General features: G+C 46.7%; 2 protein-coding genes across 2 annotated transcripts; one reads left to right on the top strand and one right to left on the bottom strand.

Annotated features, from left to right (window-relative positions):
- Positions 1–2,792: 2,792 nt before the first annotated feature.
- Positions 2,793–11,170, top strand: dlst (dihydrolipoamide S-succinyltransferase). The gene is given in 16 exon segments (XM_084438667.1): positions 2,793–2,923; positions 4,115–4,148; positions 4,241–4,280; positions 4,447–4,508; positions 4,617–4,691; positions 4,773–4,828; positions 4,972–5,080; positions 5,195–5,285; positions 5,287–5,369; positions 5,722–5,810; positions 5,943–6,040; positions 7,166–7,296; positions 7,696–7,769; positions 8,193–8,276; positions 8,372–8,539; positions 10,448–11,170. Coding segments are annotated over 16 exon segments (1,392 nt in total). The 5' UTR covers positions 2,793–2,860; the 3' UTR covers positions 10,583–11,170.
- A 54-nt stretch (positions 11,171–11,224) lies between these two features.
- Positions 11,225–18,710, bottom strand: rps6kl1 (ribosomal protein S6 kinase-like 1; the record flags this gene model as incomplete). Its single annotated transcript, XM_084438427.1, has 10 exons — positions 11,225–12,281; positions 12,668–12,763; positions 12,894–12,976; positions 13,124–13,213; positions 13,318–14,820; positions 15,539–15,671; positions 16,460–16,507; positions 17,116–17,208; positions 17,990–18,114; positions 18,575–18,710. 10 exons carry the CDS (start codon positions 18,708–18,710, stop codon positions 12,171–12,173), a joined length of 2,418 nt encoding a protein of 805 aa, XP_084294553.1. The 3' UTR covers positions 11,225–12,170.
- Between the last annotated feature and the right edge of the window lie 1,787 nt (positions 18,711–20,497).

Raw genomic sequence — 20,497 nt, 5'->3', positions numbered from 1 at the left:
AAAATGTGTAACCACTGAACTAAAAGTGACTTTTTAAACATTTTAATGGCTATATACTGTAGTGATTATATTATGATTACATATACACTAGTGTTTTGGATTGTACATCACTCATTCCACATCACTGAATAATTATTTGTATTTATAGTCAATAATGTATTGATAAAATGTATCTGCATGACTTTAAAAAGAAGATGTGCCCATATGTCCTTCCTTCCTATATTCACTGAGCATTACTGTTGATAAAGTAACATACTGTAGTAATTTGATGGATCATTTTATTTTGTTTTTTATTTTACATTTGTAACCCATTAAAGGAAATATGAGCCAAATAACTAACAAAACAGAGTTGTCTACATCTACAGAATTGTGCTATTAGGCCACCCAAGAAAATAAAGCTTTTTTTCTGGGCAGTGTTTATTTGCTCATAAAAATATTAGATACTGTGAATATAAATACTGTAAATACAATAAAAAGTAACAGGAATGTTTTGTGTTTTCCAGAATGCTATTCACATCTTGACTAGAAGAACACAGGTTTAGTTTCCAGACCTCGAGGCACCCCAGCCATTCCATGTATTTGTTAAATTCCACCACCAGCACACCTGATTGAACTTAATGAGGTATTGATTAGAGTAACCAGATGTGCTAGTGGTGGAATTTAACAATCACACAGGTGTATTGGATGGAAACTATAAAACAGCAACTGGGGTGCCTCGAGAAGAGGTTTGGAGATGGCTAAGCAACACACTTTGACAGACGTAAAACCATCGTTTTGTATTAACATGGTTATAGTCAGCAAATAATAGCCCACCAAACTGTAGGCTACTTTCAAGATGTGATGTTTAAGCTGTCATAAAGAATTTTGTAGAAAGTGGGCAAGTTGGAGACAGAAAACGCAGTGGAAGAGCCAAAAAGCTGTCTGTAAGCTATCTGATGAACACTTAAAGTCACTTCCACAGACAGAAGGAAATCCAGTGAAGTGCTTGCTCAGCATCTGGCAGTCATCCAGCCAAAGTGCACGCTACGACCGTGAGAAGACGTCTTATAAGAAATGGTCTTCTACTGTATGTGTTGCAGTTAAGATGCATTATTTTGGAAAGGCAACAAATAGAAGAGATTGCAGTAGCCTATTAAGCGAAAGACCATAAAACATGGAGCAGATGCAGGTGCGATTTTTTTGCTTCCCAAAGACGCCAATAGCCTATATCAGAAGAAGAGTTAGAGAGAAGTACATCGTCTGTCTCAGGCTTCTGTGAAGCACGACTGTCAGGTCTGGGGAGACTTTTGTAGCTATTGATATTAGTTTGGATATCAGAGCCCCGAACTCAACATAATTGACGCTGTGTGGGACCACTTAGACAGATAACAGGACAAAAAGCAGTCAAAAATAGAGTTATGGCAAATTCTGAAGAAGCACAACAGTGTACAAATTTCGCAGTTTTGGAAGGGAGGCCACACAAAATAGCCTATTTAAAAACAAGAAAGTCTTGTTAGTTTTTTGTATTAATGTTTATTTGTGTTAAATCTAATGTTATATCGTTTTTATGAGTAAATGAACAGTTATTGCCCAGATAAACAGCTTTAAACGTAATTTTATTGGTTGGGCTAGACTTTTGCATAGAACTGTACATTGAAGCCTTATTGCCACCATCATATTAATTTAACAGTCAACTTGTAATAAAATATCCAATTAATTTGTATACAACCTACTTCTAATGATCACAGAATAATATGGGTAAATGATAATGTCTTAGAGATATAAATACTTTTTGATAATATGTGTAGGCCTATATATATATATATATATATAGAGAGAGAGAGAGAGAGAGAGAGAGAATGTATATTTGTTTGATTATATATATACTTTTAAAACTACGTCTTTACGTCTTAAAAATGTATTGTATGACTTCTTGTGTCCCAATTTTGAGAGCAAAACTTACTGACAATTGAAAGAATATGGACTGCATATATTTTCAATAATATTTGATGACTATCAAATGTCAGCCCTGATATACTATATACACAATATACAACTAAAGTTATGTCATTCAGTGCATTTCAAACTACTTTAGACGGCCAGTAGCATAAGTCCCATACTGTTTATGCCCCAAAGAACACTGTCACAGCTCGTTCTTACCTGTTGCGCAGAGTTGATGCTCCAGTGTGGTGAGGTGATGAGTGTGGAAGCGACTGTCAGTGCCCAGACCGTACAGAGGCGTGGCCTTTCAAAGCAAATCGGAGTTACTGACAGACAACTGGACAAGTGGAAGTCCACTGTAATACGGGGGAAAAAAATATTTTGCCCACCAAATTTACATGACAGCCTATGTGATGGGCTACAAAGTTTAGCATAGCAACGTTTACATTTTGAATGATATATTATTCTCTTTCTATAGGCTATTTAAGTTTAACATAAAATGCAAAATTCGAAACTGTAATGTAGGCTATTGCAGACTTATTTCTTGAGGTGTGTGCTTCTGGGCGCGGGACAGGTTGGTGTACCGACTAACAGGGGGTGTATTATACCAGTTAATACATCCATGGTGTATGAGTGAGCAATTCCATTTTCTCACCTCCTAGCTACTTTCCATATGCACAAAAAGATTACTGTGGTCCGGGGTACATTGCTTCCATTTAGGCTATTGTACCTTCAGACAAAGTGCCTAAAAAGGAGTGAATAAAAATAAACTAATTCAGAGTGTTTAGATGTCCTCCCGACACCCCTCTGTACTGGCAGGGTTGGTTCGTCCCACAGCACACGCCACATCCGCGGTGGTATCGCGTCTTTCGGGGTCTGATAATCCTCGGTGTGCCAGGACCTCTCCTCCCAAGGGCTGGTTGCTGTCATTACAGCCACCATGTTATCTCATTCCCGGTGTCTCACCCGGAATTTCGGTCGTTCTCTATCTGCCCTCCGCCAGGTAGGAATTATCCCCATTCCGAAACCACCGAAAGCAAGAAGTCATGCTGCTGTCTGTCAGTCACCACCCAAGCTAGCCGTTCTGCCGCGCTAGGCCCCAGATAGGCCGCGTAACATTGCATCCAAGGACAGCATGACACTTGGGTTACCCGGCAAGTTTCGTGCAGTCTTGAGTCTATTTTCAGACCTGTCTCTTCCACGCAGTTTGGCCATGATTTAAAAAAATATATATATATATAGGAATGCCAAAATCACTTCAGTTTAGCTTAGTTTAGTTTTAATGAAAACTAGCTAGCTTCCTTGCTAGCTGTTGTATTGACGTTGGTAGCGGCTAACTACCCAGCTACCCACAGCTAGTTAGCTAGCTAGCTCTATCTGCTGAGGTCATTTGGTAGCATTGCCCATGCTCTTCCAGATCTACCATCGAGTTAGCTAGCTAACGTTAATTTGAAACAAAGTGCATATTTTAACGTCATGTTTTAAACTTTTAAGATTAACCCAGCCTACTGTGTATTCCAATCTTACTAGTTAGCTATGCTAGCCAACAAGAGCAGGAGAGTAGTGGTAATAGAGGTGGAGTTTGCCTACCTTTTCCCCTCTCATTGATTAATACAGTTTGATCAGAAAATAGGTGAGTAAACTCCCAGCCTCATTTTTAAAAGGGGGTAAACTGTTAACTTGGGATTTGCCCTCCACTACACCACTGAACATGGACATCCAAAGCCTGTCAGTCTGTGTCACATTCAGCAAACCCACCAATCTCCCAGATTTCCTCCCAAATTCCATTAACTATGACTATGAGTTAGAGCAGGCGTTATGCGCTATTGAAAAGTATCTATGACTGTAATCATGGGCCTAGCTCGTTTAGTTAGCTTGCTACCTAGCTAGCTACCAGTGAGTTTACCAGGCTACAAGCCTCAGACCCTCCAATGGCTTCCCAGTTGTCAGTTTGACCTTTGACTGCACCCTCAGTATCATGTTGGTGTCATTGACTTCATAGAATAGAACTTGTTTGCACGAGGATAGAAATATGCACCCTACAAGAGTTACAGAGAAGATCAACACATAAGCAATAGTAACCCACCCCCAATCACAGATCAACATAACACTCTCAGAGCTATCAGGGTCTGTGTTATGTAATCAGCCACAGTTGACAGGGTTGCATTCAGTGAATCTGTGTCTCTTTTAACAGGGAAACAATGTTTTGGCACGTCGGGCGACATCAGGTAAGTGTTCTGCAGAATGTTCCGCATAATTTGTTGACTCTTGTTGGATTTTCCTTTAAAGGTGACTTACAGTATTATTTTTTGTTTTGCAGCACTCTCAGCTAGCCATGGTATCACCCTAAACAACCAAGTGTAAGCTACACCACATACTCTCTAAAATGCATGTCAGTTAGACTCTCTGGTGGTCTCACGCGTTTGGTGTCACTCATTTCAGAATAGCCTATATAGTTCCATGCAATTTCTGTTGTTGGTACTGCACCAGAGCTTGATGTTTTCAATGTGTTTCTCCCATCCGCAGGCAGTGCAAGCCCAGACACGGCGTCTTCCAGATCCGCTACTTTAGGACATCCATAACCTGCAGTACGTATCTGTGTTGACTCCCCGCGTTTGAAACGTGTATCTTGATCACTCGTCATCATTATCTGTGATAACCCACCACCATCAATGGTTTTGTGGTGTGTCTTCCAGGGAATGAGGTTGTCACAGTCAATACCCCTGCATTTGCGGAGTCGGTCACAGAGGGGGACGTGAGGTGGGAGAAAGGTAAGCCCTGCTTTCCTTCAGGCGTTTGTCGCATGCACATTTTCTCTGTTCGGCGCACTAAATGTACCTTTCTGCTTCCAGCCGTTGGGGACACGGTTGCTGAGGATGAGGTGGTGTGTGAAATCGAGACTGATAAGGTATGACCAATCACAGGGGTTGCTTTCATTTCGTTGCATGGTTTGGTACAGTTGCCCATGGATTGTGTTGGTCGGATCAAAGTTCAGTGGATATTGAATCAAGTGTTGCCCGTGATGTTGTGTCCTGTGTTCTGTCCGACCAGACGTCCATGCAGGTGCCCTCTCCTGCTGCCGGGGTGATCGAGGAACTGCTGGTCCCCGACGGCGGGAGGGTCGAGGGAGGAAATCCTCTCTTCAAACTCCGGAAAGGAGGTCAGTATGTTGCCGGCACGCGGTGGCTGTTTGAGCCAGGGTTCAGACTCGGCCAAAGACTTTTGTTTCAGTGCGGATCACTAATCTGTTACCCTCTCCCCCCCCCTCTCCCAGCCGGCGCACCCAAAGCTGCGGAGGCCCCGGTGGCGGTGGAAGCCCCAGCAGCGGCCCCTCCGCCCCCTGTCGCCACCCCTGCCCCTCCCCCCCCCCCCCTCCGCCGTAGGGCCCATCCCCACCAGCATGCCCCCCGTGCCACCTGTGCCAGGACAAGCCATAGCCACCAAGCCAGGTGAGTCCGCACCAGACAGGAACGTTGACTCGTCGTCACTGCGGGAGTTGTGTTTAGCTTGATGTGTGTGCTCTTGATTATGGGAATGAAATAAGTGAGTCATTCCTTGGGTCTGTTGACACTGACCTTAGCTAATATGGCTAACCCGGGGGTTATTTGGCTAACTGCTGGCTAGCTGAGCAAGCCTGACTTTTGCAATGAGTAAAACCTGGAAGCTCTTCAACATCTGGAACAAGCTTTCCGGGCTTTACTTTGTGCAGAAGTCAGGCTTACTCAGTTAGCCAGCTGTGAAATACCCTATGAAATCCGACGTCCAGGGGCACTAACGGCTTCTCCGCCCTGTCTGATGTAGTTTCAGCCATCAAACCCACCGCCGCCGCCCCGGCAGCTGCGGGCGCCCCGGCTGAGGGCGGGGCCAAGGCAGCCAGGACAGAACACAGGGTAAGGCACCGTAGACAAACCAAGATGAGCAGGCAGACCTGAGAACACGAAATTAGAGTCTTTGAGAAGTCTGCCAATGCGTAGTTGACTGTGATGTCTAAATGTTATCCGGTTGTGGTTTACCTCGTTCAGGTGAAGATGAACCGTATGAGGCTGAGGATCGCCCAGAGACTGAAGGAAGCGCAAAACACCTGCGCCATGTTGACTACGTTTAATGAGGTCGACATGAGGTGGGGAAATTAAAGACAAGCTCAGCTGCCCTACATTATCAAGCCCTCAACCCTAACCACCATCACAGCCATTCTAGGAAACGTGTCTTAAGAGAGATGATGGCTCACCCACACATACAAGGCCACATCTAGGTTAGGTTCACTGACATTTGTACATTTGCTTTAGTCCATAAAAAAACTTTTTAAAAAACACATGAATAAGTGCCGGCACACTATGAACTAAGATCTAAAGTTAAGAAATTAAATATTGTCTTTTTAGGTGTTATGAGAGCCAGGAGAACACTGACACAAATGGTTATAGATTGAAATCTACTCAATAGGAAAAGCTTTCTGAAACCCAACACCCTCTTAAATGCTGGAATGTAAATATTTGGTCCTAATGCGGGTGAAAACAACGATAAGATTTGTTAAAACGGCCTTTATTAATTTACAAGGAAATGTTAATGCCCGCGTTTGCCCCCCTGAGCTGAAGACGACACTTTGAGGATTTCTTTTCCTCGCAAATGTGCGGTGTCGACTTTCAGCTATTCAGGGGTTTCTCTACGTCCTAATTGGATTGGCATTGACGGTCTGGAGGAAGACTTCCTCGGCCAGGGTCATCTGGAGCCGGAGGACAGGGCCAGACCAGGAGGCCGGAGCATCTGCGTGGGCCCACAGAGACCTGCGCTCTGAGTGCAGGAGCTGCCTCAACCGATATGGGCTTTTATGACAGGCCAATAAGATTTACAGGCTTTGGAAAGTGAAGATTTTTATCGCTTCTTCTCTCCTTTCTCGGAGAGTGTGCGTCTTGGGAGGGGCTAATGACGTTAGCGGAGAAACCCTAGAGCTTCAACAGGGTTAGAGACAGGAAAACAAACAATTAAAAAGAGCGATACAAGAGCCCTTTTTCATCATATGAAGAAGGAATAAGCAACAGTGAAACATTAGCAGCCCAGTGTCAAAAGCACTCCATCACGATGACCTGGGAGATCTAAAACACTCAAAATGGCCATTGTATTTAGGTCTAGTGGGAAATACATTTTGAGTATAATTCGTAATCTGTCATGAGAACACACATCTTGTTTTTATTTCAATTTATTTCTGAAGTTTGTCGCAACTTTTGTACTGTTGTATTTCCCTCCACAGCAACATTAGTGAGATGAGAAAGGTGTACAAAGATGCCTTCCTGAAGAAACACGGCATCAAGCTGGGTTTCATGTCTGTGTTTGTGAAGGCTGCAGCGTACGCCCTGACTGACCAACCTTCTGTCAATGCTGGTGAGGGCAGTCAACTGACACACAGCAGTCTTAATGTTCACACAAACCTAACACCAATGCTCATCAAGTATATGTGGTGAAGAACAAGAACAAGATTTACACTGTGGCCTCTGATAGCCAAACCCCCAAAAACCTCACCCTGTCCTATTTAGACAGCCCACAGTGATGCCGGGTGGATCTTCAGTGCTGACCTACGAGTCTAAAATTGTCTGTGGGTTTCACCTCACCCACAGCTTTGGGGGAGGATTTTAAGGCCGACACAGAAAACTGCCTCAAGGAAATGAGTCTGAAACCAAAGATGAATTTAGTGTATAAATATATTTGACCTATCACTGTTTTTGAACTTTTTTATGGAGGGTGGAATTATTTTATAACTTGTTTTCAATTCTCTCACTCCAGTCATTGACGACACCACCAAAGAGATTGTGTACAGGGACTACGTGGATATCAGTGTGGCTGTATCAACTCCAAAGGTAATAGCTGTTGACGCCCCAAACCCTCAAGTAGTTAGCCTGCCTCCAGCCCCTGAAGTGCACGGCCACTTTAATTTTCAAAGTGCAATACAGGCCCTGGAAAAGCTTGCGTCCAGAATGATTTCTAGGTTGGAATTCCAACCAGGCCAATCAGCGTCCTTTGAATGTCAAGTTCTGTGATTGGTTAGCGGATGAACTAATCACTAAGGACTCCCTCTTCGATATGCCCACAGCTGCAATGGGAGCCTGTACAGATTGAATAATGAAGTGAAACGAAATGTCATTTCTGAGTGTCAGGCTATAAGAAGTTCTTCCCTCTACTCCCATTTCTAACTGATAATACAGTATGTATATGTTGAACGGTGGCTACAGTCGCTATGAAACAGTGCTGTTGGATGTCCTGATGTTCCCCCTCTCTTCTAGGGCCTTGTGGTGCCTGTTATCAGAGGAGTGGAGGGAATGAACTTCACTGATATCGAGAAAACCATCAACGAGTTGGGAGAAAAGGTAAAAAAAAAGGGGAATGCATCATGGTGTGTATTAACAGTCCAACAGTCTTAATGCTCTGGGATCCGTTGACCTCCTCTCTCTGGTGGTTCCAGGCCCGTAGGAACGAGCTGGCCGTGGAGGACATGGACGGAGGCACCTTCACCATCAGCAACGGAGGCGTGTTTGGATCCATGTTCGGCACCCCCATCATCAACCCACCGCAGTCGGCCATCCTGGGCATGCACGGCATCTTCGACCGGCCTGTGGCCATCGGGGGAAAGGTGTGTGTTTGCTCATCTTGATTTCAGTCTTTCAAATTTTTATTTTTTTTATTTTTTATTTTTTATCTCAAAGCTGCTATTATTAGTTGATATTAATTTCTTATGACATTTATTTAGAATGTTTATAAATGATATTTTAATGATTTTTTTTATTGCTCGATTAATAGAACACTTAATTTATCCCAAATAAGTATAAAAAAGTCTTGTTAATATTAAAATATTATATTCAATAATGTTCTCTTAAAAACAACAAAATGTAACACGAAACAGTAACTGCACTGCAGGGCATTATAAAAGTTGCAAAATCTTTCAAATTGTAGCCAAACTATTTAGCTGATGAATGATTGCTTTAAATCACTAACACATGTTTGTATAATTTCAGATTTTCAAACCCTAACCCTAACTACATGGAAACATCATATTTTTAACCACGCAATTGATTAAGCTCTGTGTTGAATGTGCCTTTTCTCTTTAGTCTTACATGCCACATGAGTGTGCTCAGATACTCCTTATGACAATGACGCACAACAGCTCACAACAGTTTCTACAATCGATTGACACAGCTACCTACAGTCAAATCAGTGTTTAATCCCCACGCAGTTTCTATTGTTAAGCCTCCGCCAGGCGATAGCCTACATTATGGAGGCATTATGGTTTCGGATTGTCCGTACGTCCTTCCGTATGTCCGTACGTCCATCCGATGTTTGTTAATACAATATCTCGGGAACGCATTGACGGAATTTCTTCCCCTTTTGTACAAATGTTCACTGGCACTCAATGATGAACTGCTTAGATTGTGGGAGTCAAAGTTCAAGGTCACTGTGACCTCACAAAATGTGTTTTTGGCCCGATGAACCCAATATCTCAATAAAGGCTTAACAGAATTTGTTCATATTTGGGTAAAATGTCCAGTTGGACTCAATGATTAACTTATTACATTGTTTGGGTCAAGGGTCACTGACCTCACAAAAGGTGTTTTTGGCCTGCTGAACACGATATCTCAAGAACGGCTTGACAGAGTTTGTACATATTTGGCCAAAATGTCCAGTTGGACTTAATTAGATTAATTAGATTAGATTTTGGTATTCAAATGTCAAAGGTCAAGGTCACTGTGACATCACAAAAGGCACTTTTGAATGCTAAAGCTAGCTAACGCTAATTCTAACGCTAATGCTAGCGTTAGCATTAGCAAGCTAGCATTAGAGTTAGCATTAGCGTTAGCTAGCATTAGGGTTAGGTTAGCCGTTAGTTGGGGTTAGGGTTAGTTAGGTTAACTGCAACTTGCATTTTTGGGCGGAGGCATTTATCTGCTACGCGTTTTTTCTAGTTTTCTGATTGGATTTGATGTTTAATGAAATTACATAATGATAGAACGTCATTAACGGCTCTGACTGCGACCATTCATACAGGGTGGCAAGGATTCATACAGGGTGGCAAGCATTCATACAGGGTGGCAACAAGAAAACTACTAGGCAGTCAAAAGCGGTGCAGTTCTCCACATGAAGCCATTGTGATGCACTTTAGCTAAATGTTTCAAAGACTGCTTGTGTTTCCTCCCTTACTTGCAAAAGACTGTTTGCACCATGGATGTATTAATAGAAGGTTTGCACTTAGCTACGAGCAACCAAATGTTTGAGCGTTTCCATTCTCCACTCAGAGCAGCTGGTCTCTGCACTGGTGTGAGCGGATGTTGCGCAATACGGACACGCTGTTGCCCAACACCGAATTTTAGCGACGAGAGGAGAGACGTCTCTTCTAATAGTTTATAGCGATAATCCTTCCTAGACGAATATCTTAATGTTATTGCTAGTTAGAAACGGGGTTGGAAAGATAAAAGGTGAAAATCATTTTCCAATACTGTTAGTGCGGCTGACAAACTCCCCCCTCACTTGCTCTGATGCCACGCAGGTGGAGATCCGACCCATGATGTACGTGGCTCTGACGTACGACCACCGCCTGATCGACGGCAGAGAGGCGGTCACCTTCCTGAGGAAGATCAAGACTGTGGTGGAGGACCCCCGGGTGCTGCTCCTGGACATGTGATTCACCCGCCCCCCCCTCCGGCACGCCCAGTCACCACAAACAAACTGACCGCCCTAAACCCTCCTGACAGTGGTGATGATGATGATCCTTAACGGCAGTTGATTTATTGTATTGGTTAAAATAAAAAAAGGGAGCGTTAGGAAGAGAAACGGAGAGTGATTGAACTATTGCATGGACTGAGTTGGTAAAATACTTGATGCTTATGTTCACTATGTCTGGTTCTGGAATTTAGATCGACTCATAAGTGCGCCATTTGCCGTTTACAACCTACAATTGAATATCTGTCAACTAATTGTATAAATGACTAAATTTAGCACAACTGCATATGTATGGTTTCATTATTTTTAATGGTGAGAAAAGAACAATTGTACTTGTATCATAAGATGGACAGCAAACCAGAGAACACTATGTCCTAGCAAAGGTGTCCAAAGTAGACTTTTTAATGCTTTCTTACACTGCAAGACTGCAGTGTCCGTTTAGCATTGTTTTCATCTGATCCAAACACGCACTAGAGAGGATCCTGTTAATGCTGTGTAAAAAAAAGTGACTATTTAAGAAAAAATAATTTTAAACAATAAAACATGAGAAGAATTATCTTTTGTCATTTGCGTGGTTTATTGGTTTAAAAGACTTGGCGTGAAACCTGTGAGTGGTGGTGCGCACACTCTTACCAACTAGAGACCAGAATAGATCAGACACTTTGTGGCATGTCACTGAAAATAGAAAATGCCAAGACCTGGAAGCTGATACCGATATTTGTCTCAGAACTGAGTGGGACGAAGCCACGCTCTCTTACGGGCAGGAAGTGGCTAAGCTGTGAGTCCTACAATTTGATGAACATGGGGCAGAAGGTTCTAGCAGGTAGACATTGGTAGATTAAGCAGGGGGAAGCTGTGTTACTTCCAAGCTAAATTACTAATGATTGGTCAGGATAGTCTACATTGACATCAAAAATAGAATTTGGAAAATAACCCAATTAGAACAATTATACACTGCAGGAATACACACTGAAAGGAGACATTTCTTGTTTTTATTAACCTTGTTAAAGCCGTCTCATATAGTAAACGGTCGCCTGTGATCCAAAACCTTCTGTTGTCAGTATTGGAGAAAGAAAGGCAGCAGTTGTCATGCTTGGTGATGAAGATGATTTACATGGATACATAAAATATTGCATGTCAAGTTTTGGATATCGTGGTATACCCCACAACTGAGTGTGCCCAAAAGTACACCTTTGAGTCAGTCAAGAAGTCAGTTAACCGACCTCTATCATTCATAAGGTGGAAATATGAAAAGTGGAAGGCATTACAGAGCTTGATTAAAGAATGACCTGTTGGTGCGGTTGTTCTCTGATATAGACCTGTATATACTCCATCATACAGTGGGTTTAGATTCAGTCAATCCTGATTTGGGAAGCACAAAGTGCTCAGGATCCATTTCCAGTACAGAGCTGCGGGAGTTCACGCTGTCAGCCACAAGGGGGCGCCGGTGCTTCAGCATCTCACATGGAGCAGCCAGGGACTGTTCTGCTTTCCCCTGCATCAGTAGCGGTGTATTGTAATGTACTGTACTGTAGCCGTCTTCTGGTCTGCTAACTGCTGAGTGTCTGCCAGGGGACTCCGTTGAAAAAAGGGTGACACTTGATATCACTCACACCACCTCCCCCAGAGCCCAGACGATAACCAGCGTCGAACTGGAGCAGCTGTGGAAAACAACACAGACAAAGTTACCGCTCTACTACGTGGGTTTCAAATGTAGTCCTAGACCTGCCATGGTGGGGACCAACACAGGTGTTTCAAATGAATTAATTAGTTCTACTGCATATGATTCCATGCAGTAGAGCCAATCAGATACATTGAAACACCTGTGTTGGTCCCCAATATGGCAGGTCTAGGACTACATTTGAAACCCATTAATACACATACTGTATGACGCATTCATGTACTGTAGCCTACATGTGTGCCAGTTAAGTAGCCTACGCATGAGGTTGGTGGCATGCGTATATTCATTTCTGCTTTGACGGCAGGCACACTGTAGCATAGCATAGATAGGCTGGGTGCTGGTGGGGTGGAGTGATAGAGACCATACCTCAGTGAGCAGTGAGGCAGCAGCAGTGCTGAGGTGGTCTGGTATCAGGAGCTGGGTGTGAGAGCGGACGCCTGCAGGGTGGAACTGCCACAGGGGCTGTGGAGACAGGAGAACTGCTCACCGAACTACCGGCGTGTCCTTTATGATGTTTGCATGCAGATACTGTATATTATCAATGCCCAGCCGGAGTTCCGATTCATTCGTAAAGTCTTGCTGCTGCTCTCACCGTTCCAGTCAGAAGTTCGAAAAGCAGTGCCCCCAGGCTCCACCAATCGCAAGCCTCGGTGATCTTGGACACCCCTCCGATCTCTGTCGGCCATCAACAAACAGGCTTCATCATTCACAGGCTGATTAAATAGCGGGTAAGTGAGGATAATATGGACTCTCACCACTAGATGGCAGACTATATATGAACACTGCATGTTATGTCTAGATACTGAGCGAGCAGTGTTTCACCTGGAGCGCAGTACATCTGCTCCATAGCCTTAGAACTAATCTCCAACTGCACCTCACTCCACTGGCCAAAGAACGTCAGGCACACCTTTCCTGGTGGGAAAACATCACACATCATGTCACACAAGCTTGGCGGTCAGTCATATTAACCAGAAAATAACAACACAGTTTGAATAAGGTGCTTTTGAGCGGCTCACCGTTGGGTGTCAGCAGGACGTTCTTTGGGTTGAGATCCCGACAGAGGATACCTTGCTGGTGGAGGCTCTCCAAGGCCAGGAGGATCTGAGCGCCCAACAGGCGCACCTCTCCCTCGGGCAGCCCCCAGCCAGCCCTCTCCCTGCCCGCCGAGCTCCGGCGGGGGTACAGGGGCAGGTGGCACCAGCCCTCCACCTCGATGACTTGGTCGTCGCCCTCGGATCCCTCCGACCTGAGGAAGGCGTCCATGTCCCCCCGCCGGCACTGCGGATAGGCCCCGGCCTGGACGGCGGGGTACGGGTCGCACGGCGGCCCGTCCGTCCGGGGGGCGTCCTTCCCCCCGGGGCTCAGCAGCTCCCAGCCCTCCTCCTCCACCTCTTCCCCGGGCCCCACGCGGTACTGCACCCCGGAGAGGGCCAGGGAGACGCCTGCGTGGTGGGTGCCCCGCCGCTGTCCCCCTGCGGTCCTGGGACAAGGACACTGGCAGGATGTCCCCGTGAGCCCGTCTACCGCGGTCGAACGCACGGCGCTCCCCGGACAGTCCGCAGTCCGGACGGCTGATTTGACTAGCCCTTCCTCCTCGGTTGTGCGACCGTTATGCTCTCCACCCTGGTGTGCACCCGTGGCACACCCTACTAGCTCTCCACCTGAACCACAGCCGAGTTGAAGGCCGTTAGTGGACAGAATAACCTGGCTTTGGCTGTGGAGGGGCAGGTGCAGCGTAGCCGGACTAGAGCTGCCTTCGTGTGAACTGTAACCGACGCCGAGATGTCCGGTGTTCACGGTGGAACCCGCCTCGCCAAAAGAGGTCTGAGTTGTGTGAGGTACAGATCGGCCTGCAGCTGCACGCGCATCGGTACCGACCGCCGCACAGGGAGTCGCACTCTCGCCATTGCTTTCGAGGTCGGCGGCGTTCCACGTGACGACATCTAAGTCAGCGACGGATTCTGTCCGTCCAAATCCGCCCGCCGTCCGAGGAGGTCCCGTGGCGACGTCCAGAGCCTGACCGATGAACGGCTGGATAGGAAGGTCAGGCTTTCCCTGAGTTTCGGAATGCGAACAGCGACTGGGGTTCGGGTGGATGTGGGAGCTGACGCCCGTCCTCGCCGGCCCGGCTAGCGAGGAGGAGGAGGATGCCGAGGAGGAGGAGGAGGAGGAGGGTCGCTCTGCCGAACGGCGGGGCGTCGCCGAGCGCGGGTTCCGCAGGCAGCCCGTCTCCTCGCAGTAGGAGTGCGTCCCGCAGCTCTCCAGGCGCTGCTGGGCCTCGTCCCAGGACGCCGGGGACGGGTCGGTGTCCGGGCACTCGTCCGTCGCCTCCCCCTCCAGGAGCGCCGTCATCCCTGTCCCTGAGCGCCAGCCCGTGCTCTGCTGGTAGTCGGTGCTGATGGCCGGGGAGGTGTAGCTGCTCTTCAGCTTGATCCTGTGCTGAGCGGGACTGAGGCATTCTGGGTGCTCCTTGGCTCTGTCACTCCTGACCCTGTGGAGTTTGGAAAAGAGCCTCCCGCCTGAAAAAAAAAACAAAAGAGAGATCAATACAGCACATCTACACATCTCGTGGCTTCGTCGTTGTGATCGAGCAATCCTGGCTTCACTTTTGATGACATCCTGTTACAAAAAAAGACGAGTGAATTCTACTACAATGACATCACGCGCTACTCGCCCATTATAAGCCAATGGGTGGGAGGTGTAAACAAAGTGCTTCTACAATGGATGCCTATGGGGAAAATGCTGTAGAGGTGAGTGTCTTAAAGAATCTACACATATTTCCTTCATTATCTGCGGAGCTGTAAGACGGCGGTAGTTATGATTCTATACCTCTTGGCTAGTCCTACGGCTGAAGCGGCCATGGCCTGAGAGGCTGCATGGCCTGAGAGCATGGCCTGAGAGGCTGCATGGCCTGAGAGGCTGCATGGCCTGGGAGGCTGCATGGCCTGAGAGGCTGCATGGCCTGAGAGCATGGCCTGAGAGGCTGCATGGCCTGGGAGGCTGCATGGCCTGGGAGGCTGCATGGCCTGAGAGGCTGCCATGGCCTGAGAGGCTGCCATGGCCTGAGAACATGGCCTGAGAGGCTGCCATGGCCTGAGAGGCCGCATGGCCTGAGAGGCTGCATGGCCTAAGAGCAAGGCCTGAGAGGCCGCATGGCCTGAGACGCTGAGTGTGAACGCTAGCCAGGGCTCCCACTGCAGTGCTGGCAGCTGGTGTGCGCCGCGTGTCTGGGCTCACCTTGAACGTGCTCCAGGTGCAGGTACACGGCATCCTCGCTGACGTAGTACCTCAGCAGCTTGACCATGAAGGGCACGCCCTGTGGGATGATGGTGGGCTGGTCGCGGCTCTCCCAGCTGGACTTGGGCAGGCTCTGTGAGGAGGACACACATACACTAGATTCAGGTTTTATTTGTCACATGTATATAGAACATTGTAACACAAATAATCACAAATTTCACAAAACTATACCAGCCATGGATGAATTAATTAATTAATTACATACAGGTTGTCACAGAGCACAAAACAAGACCTTCACAGCATTGCCACTGCCTTCGTTCAGAAACAGTTTCTCTCAAAATACAAATGATTCTTTAATGTCTATGCTACAGTCACCCTGGTACATTTATATAAAAATAAGAAAAGGAAAAATGAAATTGGTGAAATTTGAAAAAATTTAATGAAAATGAAAATGTGGGTACAAGCAATGCTGATACAGTGTCTTCTATTAGACCTAACTGTATGCTGCTTTCCAGTGGCGTGTTTCTCTGGTTACAGAAATTGGAGGTGCATTTGCACAAAGAGGGTCAGAACAGAGGGCTTTTAGTCAGATCAATGGAGGAGGAGAGTCAGGGAGACAGGACTGAGAGTATTCCCATCGACTGAGCCCAGCCACAGCATAGCTGGCAGGCGTCCAGGCCGCTCTGAGACCATCCCCGCTGTCAGTGGATATGTAGACGGACAGCTGCACCGCACTTTACTATGAGGCTGCTTGCTTGTCCGAGCCTCGTGAGACCATCCTGATCTCGCGAGTTCACTTGCAGTTTCGCTCTAGAGAGAAACAGAATTTGAGCTCGCTAGATCAGGATGGTCTCACGAGGCTATGCTTGACCCCCCCCCCCAGGCCTGTAGCTGAGCTGAGCCGGGCAGTTAACTACTCACTTTAACAACAAACGTCTCCTTGTTGACCAGGCTTTGAACCGTCAGGACCTTGAGGAGAAAGACAGATTGATGTTAAATAGGGCTGGGTATCGATTCGAATTTCAAGAATCGATTCGATTCCGATTCACAAGGTTCAGAATCGATTATCACGATTCAATTCGATTCGATATCGATTCGGTTAGTGTTACTAAAAACCTTTCTTTTTTTTTTGCTGTAACCTTAATTACATGACTGCCAAGTTATGCAACACATCAATACTAGGGCTGGGTATCGATACTGATTTCCAAAAATGAATGAATGAATGAATCATTGAATGAATGAATGAACTATTCATTCCTTTATTTATTCATTCATTCATTAAATAAAAGATCGATTTTGGGATTAATGAATCGATTCAGAATCGATGAATCTTTTTTTTTTTTAACACAGCCCTAATGTTAAATAAATGCAGCAAATAAATTGTGAAGAAAAACACGGCGACCAGGCCTGTGGTTAGCGCTAAGGTAGCACTGCAATGCTTTTAGAGACTGATCTGCATGATGATTGCGCTATACGAATAAAGCTTGATTGGATTTGATTTGACTTGATGATAATTTCCATCATGGTTGTCAGAGTTCAGATTCTGTGTTTGTCTGCCTGTGAGAGTCTCTCCTTACCTTATCAATGATCCCCACCACTTTACACATCTCCAGATCTTCCACTGGGGAACTCAGGTGTCTGATTGGCCGGAATCTCAGGCTACTGTAACCCTGGTGACAGCGAGCCATGGGGGACAACACAGGTTTGTAAAAAGGACAGTCATACCACCACCATAGCGCCTCTTCCCTGAGACTTTCTTAGGACAGCCATTACTCGAGGATGTTATGTAAGTGTGTGTTAGAGAGAGAGAGCCCAGTACGGGCCAGGCGGGCAGATATAATGGGATATATCCCCATGCGGAAAGACAGAGGGGGGTGGGGACTGGGGATGTTATGTTGCCCGTTTCTGTGGTCTGGCTGTCCCTGGAGAGAACAGGCACATCTGACTAGTCTCGCATAGCCACATCTATCTCCACACTTGGTTTGCGCTGTGCCAGCGCTGGAGAAAGGTCTGCCGGGACACATTATCATTCATGGATAGGCCGAAAATAATGCTGTATTTCTTTAAACCAATCAATCGTCTTGGGCGGAGCGGTTGCTAGGTTGTTGTTGTTGTTTTACGTAATCTGGATTTAATCTGATTGGGCGGACAACAGATTTCGCAACCACTGGGCAATAATAAACTACTGACAAGGCTTGTCCCCAAAACCTACTGTACATCAAGTGAGTCGGACTAGCTAGGCAGTGACTCAGTCACACACAGTCTCAGTCAAAGCCTCAGCTGGACATAATGTCCATGTAACCTACCGCAACAACCAGACCAGACAAATGAATTTGTAAGTCATTAAGAATGAGTCTCAGTTTGTTTTTCAAAATGAGAATCCAGTCTTGACTTGAAATACACTAGTTTGTTGTTCATTTGATCAAACAAGGTAAAGAACGCTTTCTTTACCCCTAAATGCGAGCTCCCCTTCCCCAGGTTGTCTTGTAGATGGGAGATGAAGATCTCCTCGGCTCTCTTCAGGTACTGGGTGGTCTTCCTCTTCACAGCCTCCCGGCGCTCTTTGTTAGGGTCCACTGGAAGAGAGACACTCCTGCTATGTCAGACCCCCAGCTCTCCACACACGCACACGCACGCACGCACGCACACACACACACACACAACTTTGCCTTTGAACAAGAGTGAACTATCACTATCTAACAGCTGGCCTAACTTCATCAACACAGCTGATAGAAAGAGAATAATACCGATCATCAGAACAAAACCATCTTCAATACTTCCCATTTCTCACGAGCAACATTCTGCGTTTCAAGTAATGAATCAACATGTTCCTGTTTCCTGCCATGTGGTTTCCACGCCGTCTGTTGTGTGTGTCAACTGTTCCACTAGCTCTCATTCCCTAGCTTTAAACCTAGCCCCAACAGCTGCTAGACGTCTTATTTCATGCATGTCTGACATCAAAGAGTCAAAGGTATCCACCAAGTGCTCCGGTGGGCGCCCTGGCCATTCTAAACTCAGCCGAGCGAGGCTGTGTACCTTGTACTCCATTCAGCAGCAGGTCCACGCCGTTCTTGTAGTAGCTGAACGCTGCCTCGTAGTCCTCATTAACCTCTCGGTCCAGAGCCATGCGGATCTGCTTGGCCGCCTCCACCAGGTAATCTCTCTTGGCCATGGCAGCACCAGTTCGGCCCGGTCCAGGTCCAGATGGGCCTGGGCACACAGCAGGCAGAAGCGGGTCACAAGCGTGTTCATCAGCGCCTGTTGGACTGAGGTACTGTGCACATTCTGGAAGGACACAGACTCCTGCATCGTTCTCTCACGGAACTGAGGTTTCGAAGATAAATACCCAATCCTGAAAATGAACTAGCATAATCTCCTAGCAATGGGGAATGATCAAGAGTCAAGCTAGCTGCTCCTATCCGATCTTAGCGTCTATCCGGGCAACGCACAAGACAGAGAGTAAACTGAGAAACTAATCTAATGAAGCAGAGTTTTGGTTCCTCAACCCCTGCCCCCCCCCCCCCCTCCCCTCACACACACACACACACACACACCCTCTGTGCTGTTCTTATCTTAAACGTGCAAGGTAAGTCTCTGACCTTCGCTCCCCAGTCCAATTAGCAGCGGGAATCATCTTGGGCTTCTGTGCTCTGGCTCGGTGTCGGCTGATCCTCCTTGACGGATGGGCTAAAGTCTTCTCTGCAGGGCATGGCGGTGTGAGCCTGCTGGGGGGGTCAACAGTTCACGTTCAGGGGAGCAGAGGAAGTGGACAAGCGCAAACACGCGTCCAGCAACCGTACCGTCGCTGATGAACAAGCACGGACGTCAAGGGAACGGATGAGTCAGAGCATTATGCTGCATTATGCCTGCGCTCTCCAGGCGGTAAGACCGGGTCCATACCAGGCAGCCGGGGGATTCTGTGGTGGGGCAAATCCCAGCTGGTGAAATGTTCTTGCCGAAGAGGTACAGTACAGTACATTTTACAGTACAAACAAATGCTCAGAGAGGAACGTGCTGCTGCCTCACAAACCGTATTGGAGTTCAGTACTGTCTCATCACATACGCCCACACACAATAACACACACACACACACACAATAACACACACACGCATGATGCACACACACACACTCATGAGCATCCCTATTGTGAAGGGGAATCGAGACAGGAAGCGATGCAGGTCCTTTCATCATCCTGTTGTTGAGCAGCCTACATATCACAATGAAACGAGCACTATAATAGAGATGACACACATCATTATAACCAAATCGCAAACGGTCACACCGAGTACCGCATCACCACCACCACCACCACACATCCTGGTCGACACACCAGACATGGAGGCAGGAGCCGAGGAGGGTTACGAAACACATCCGTCCCCAGCCCCCTGCCTCCAGCATCACGCTGCCGACACAGCATCCCCGCTCCGAGCATCCCCCAGCAGGAGACGGGAGACTAACTAACGCGGGCGACCGTGGCCGTGCAGACACACAAGCACACACATACACAGATACACGCCCTACCTGATGTGAGCACATGCCCCGGACCCGCCGCCCCAGCCCTGACGGCACCCTCAGAACACACTGATCTCAGGAGTAGGAGGAGAGAGGGAGCCGAGGGAGCCGGACTATTGGCTGGCAATGATGTCACAAGGGTACCATCGGCTACAAGGCCTTCACTTCCCCCTCTCATCCGGGCAGATGCCAGATTTAAAGTGACAGCGCTGTTTTTTCTCCTGCTAGATGCGCGGGCTGTTCCAGAGAGGGCGTTACAGTGCATTATGTTATTGAACGTTATTTTTTTTAATGTGTGATGTTTTTGTTTCGCTTTCTTTTTGGAACCAGGGAAAATGAGACCCTGCTCACGATCGGCTCCCCTTGTAAAATAAAGGGGGGAAAAAAAAAGAAAAATTGCTCAGAAATACAGAATGATTCTAATCATCTCGGCCACTTGAAATAGA

The sequence above is a fragment of the Borostomias antarcticus genome (genome assembly GCF_949987555.1).
Source record: "Borostomias antarcticus genome assembly, chromosome: 5".
Taxonomy (NCBI): Eukaryota; Metazoa; Chordata; class Actinopteri; order Stomiiformes; family Stomiidae; genus Borostomias; species Borostomias antarcticus.
The sequence above is the reverse complement of the archived record's forward strand: the minus strand, read 5'-3'. Positions and strand labels throughout refer to the sequence as shown.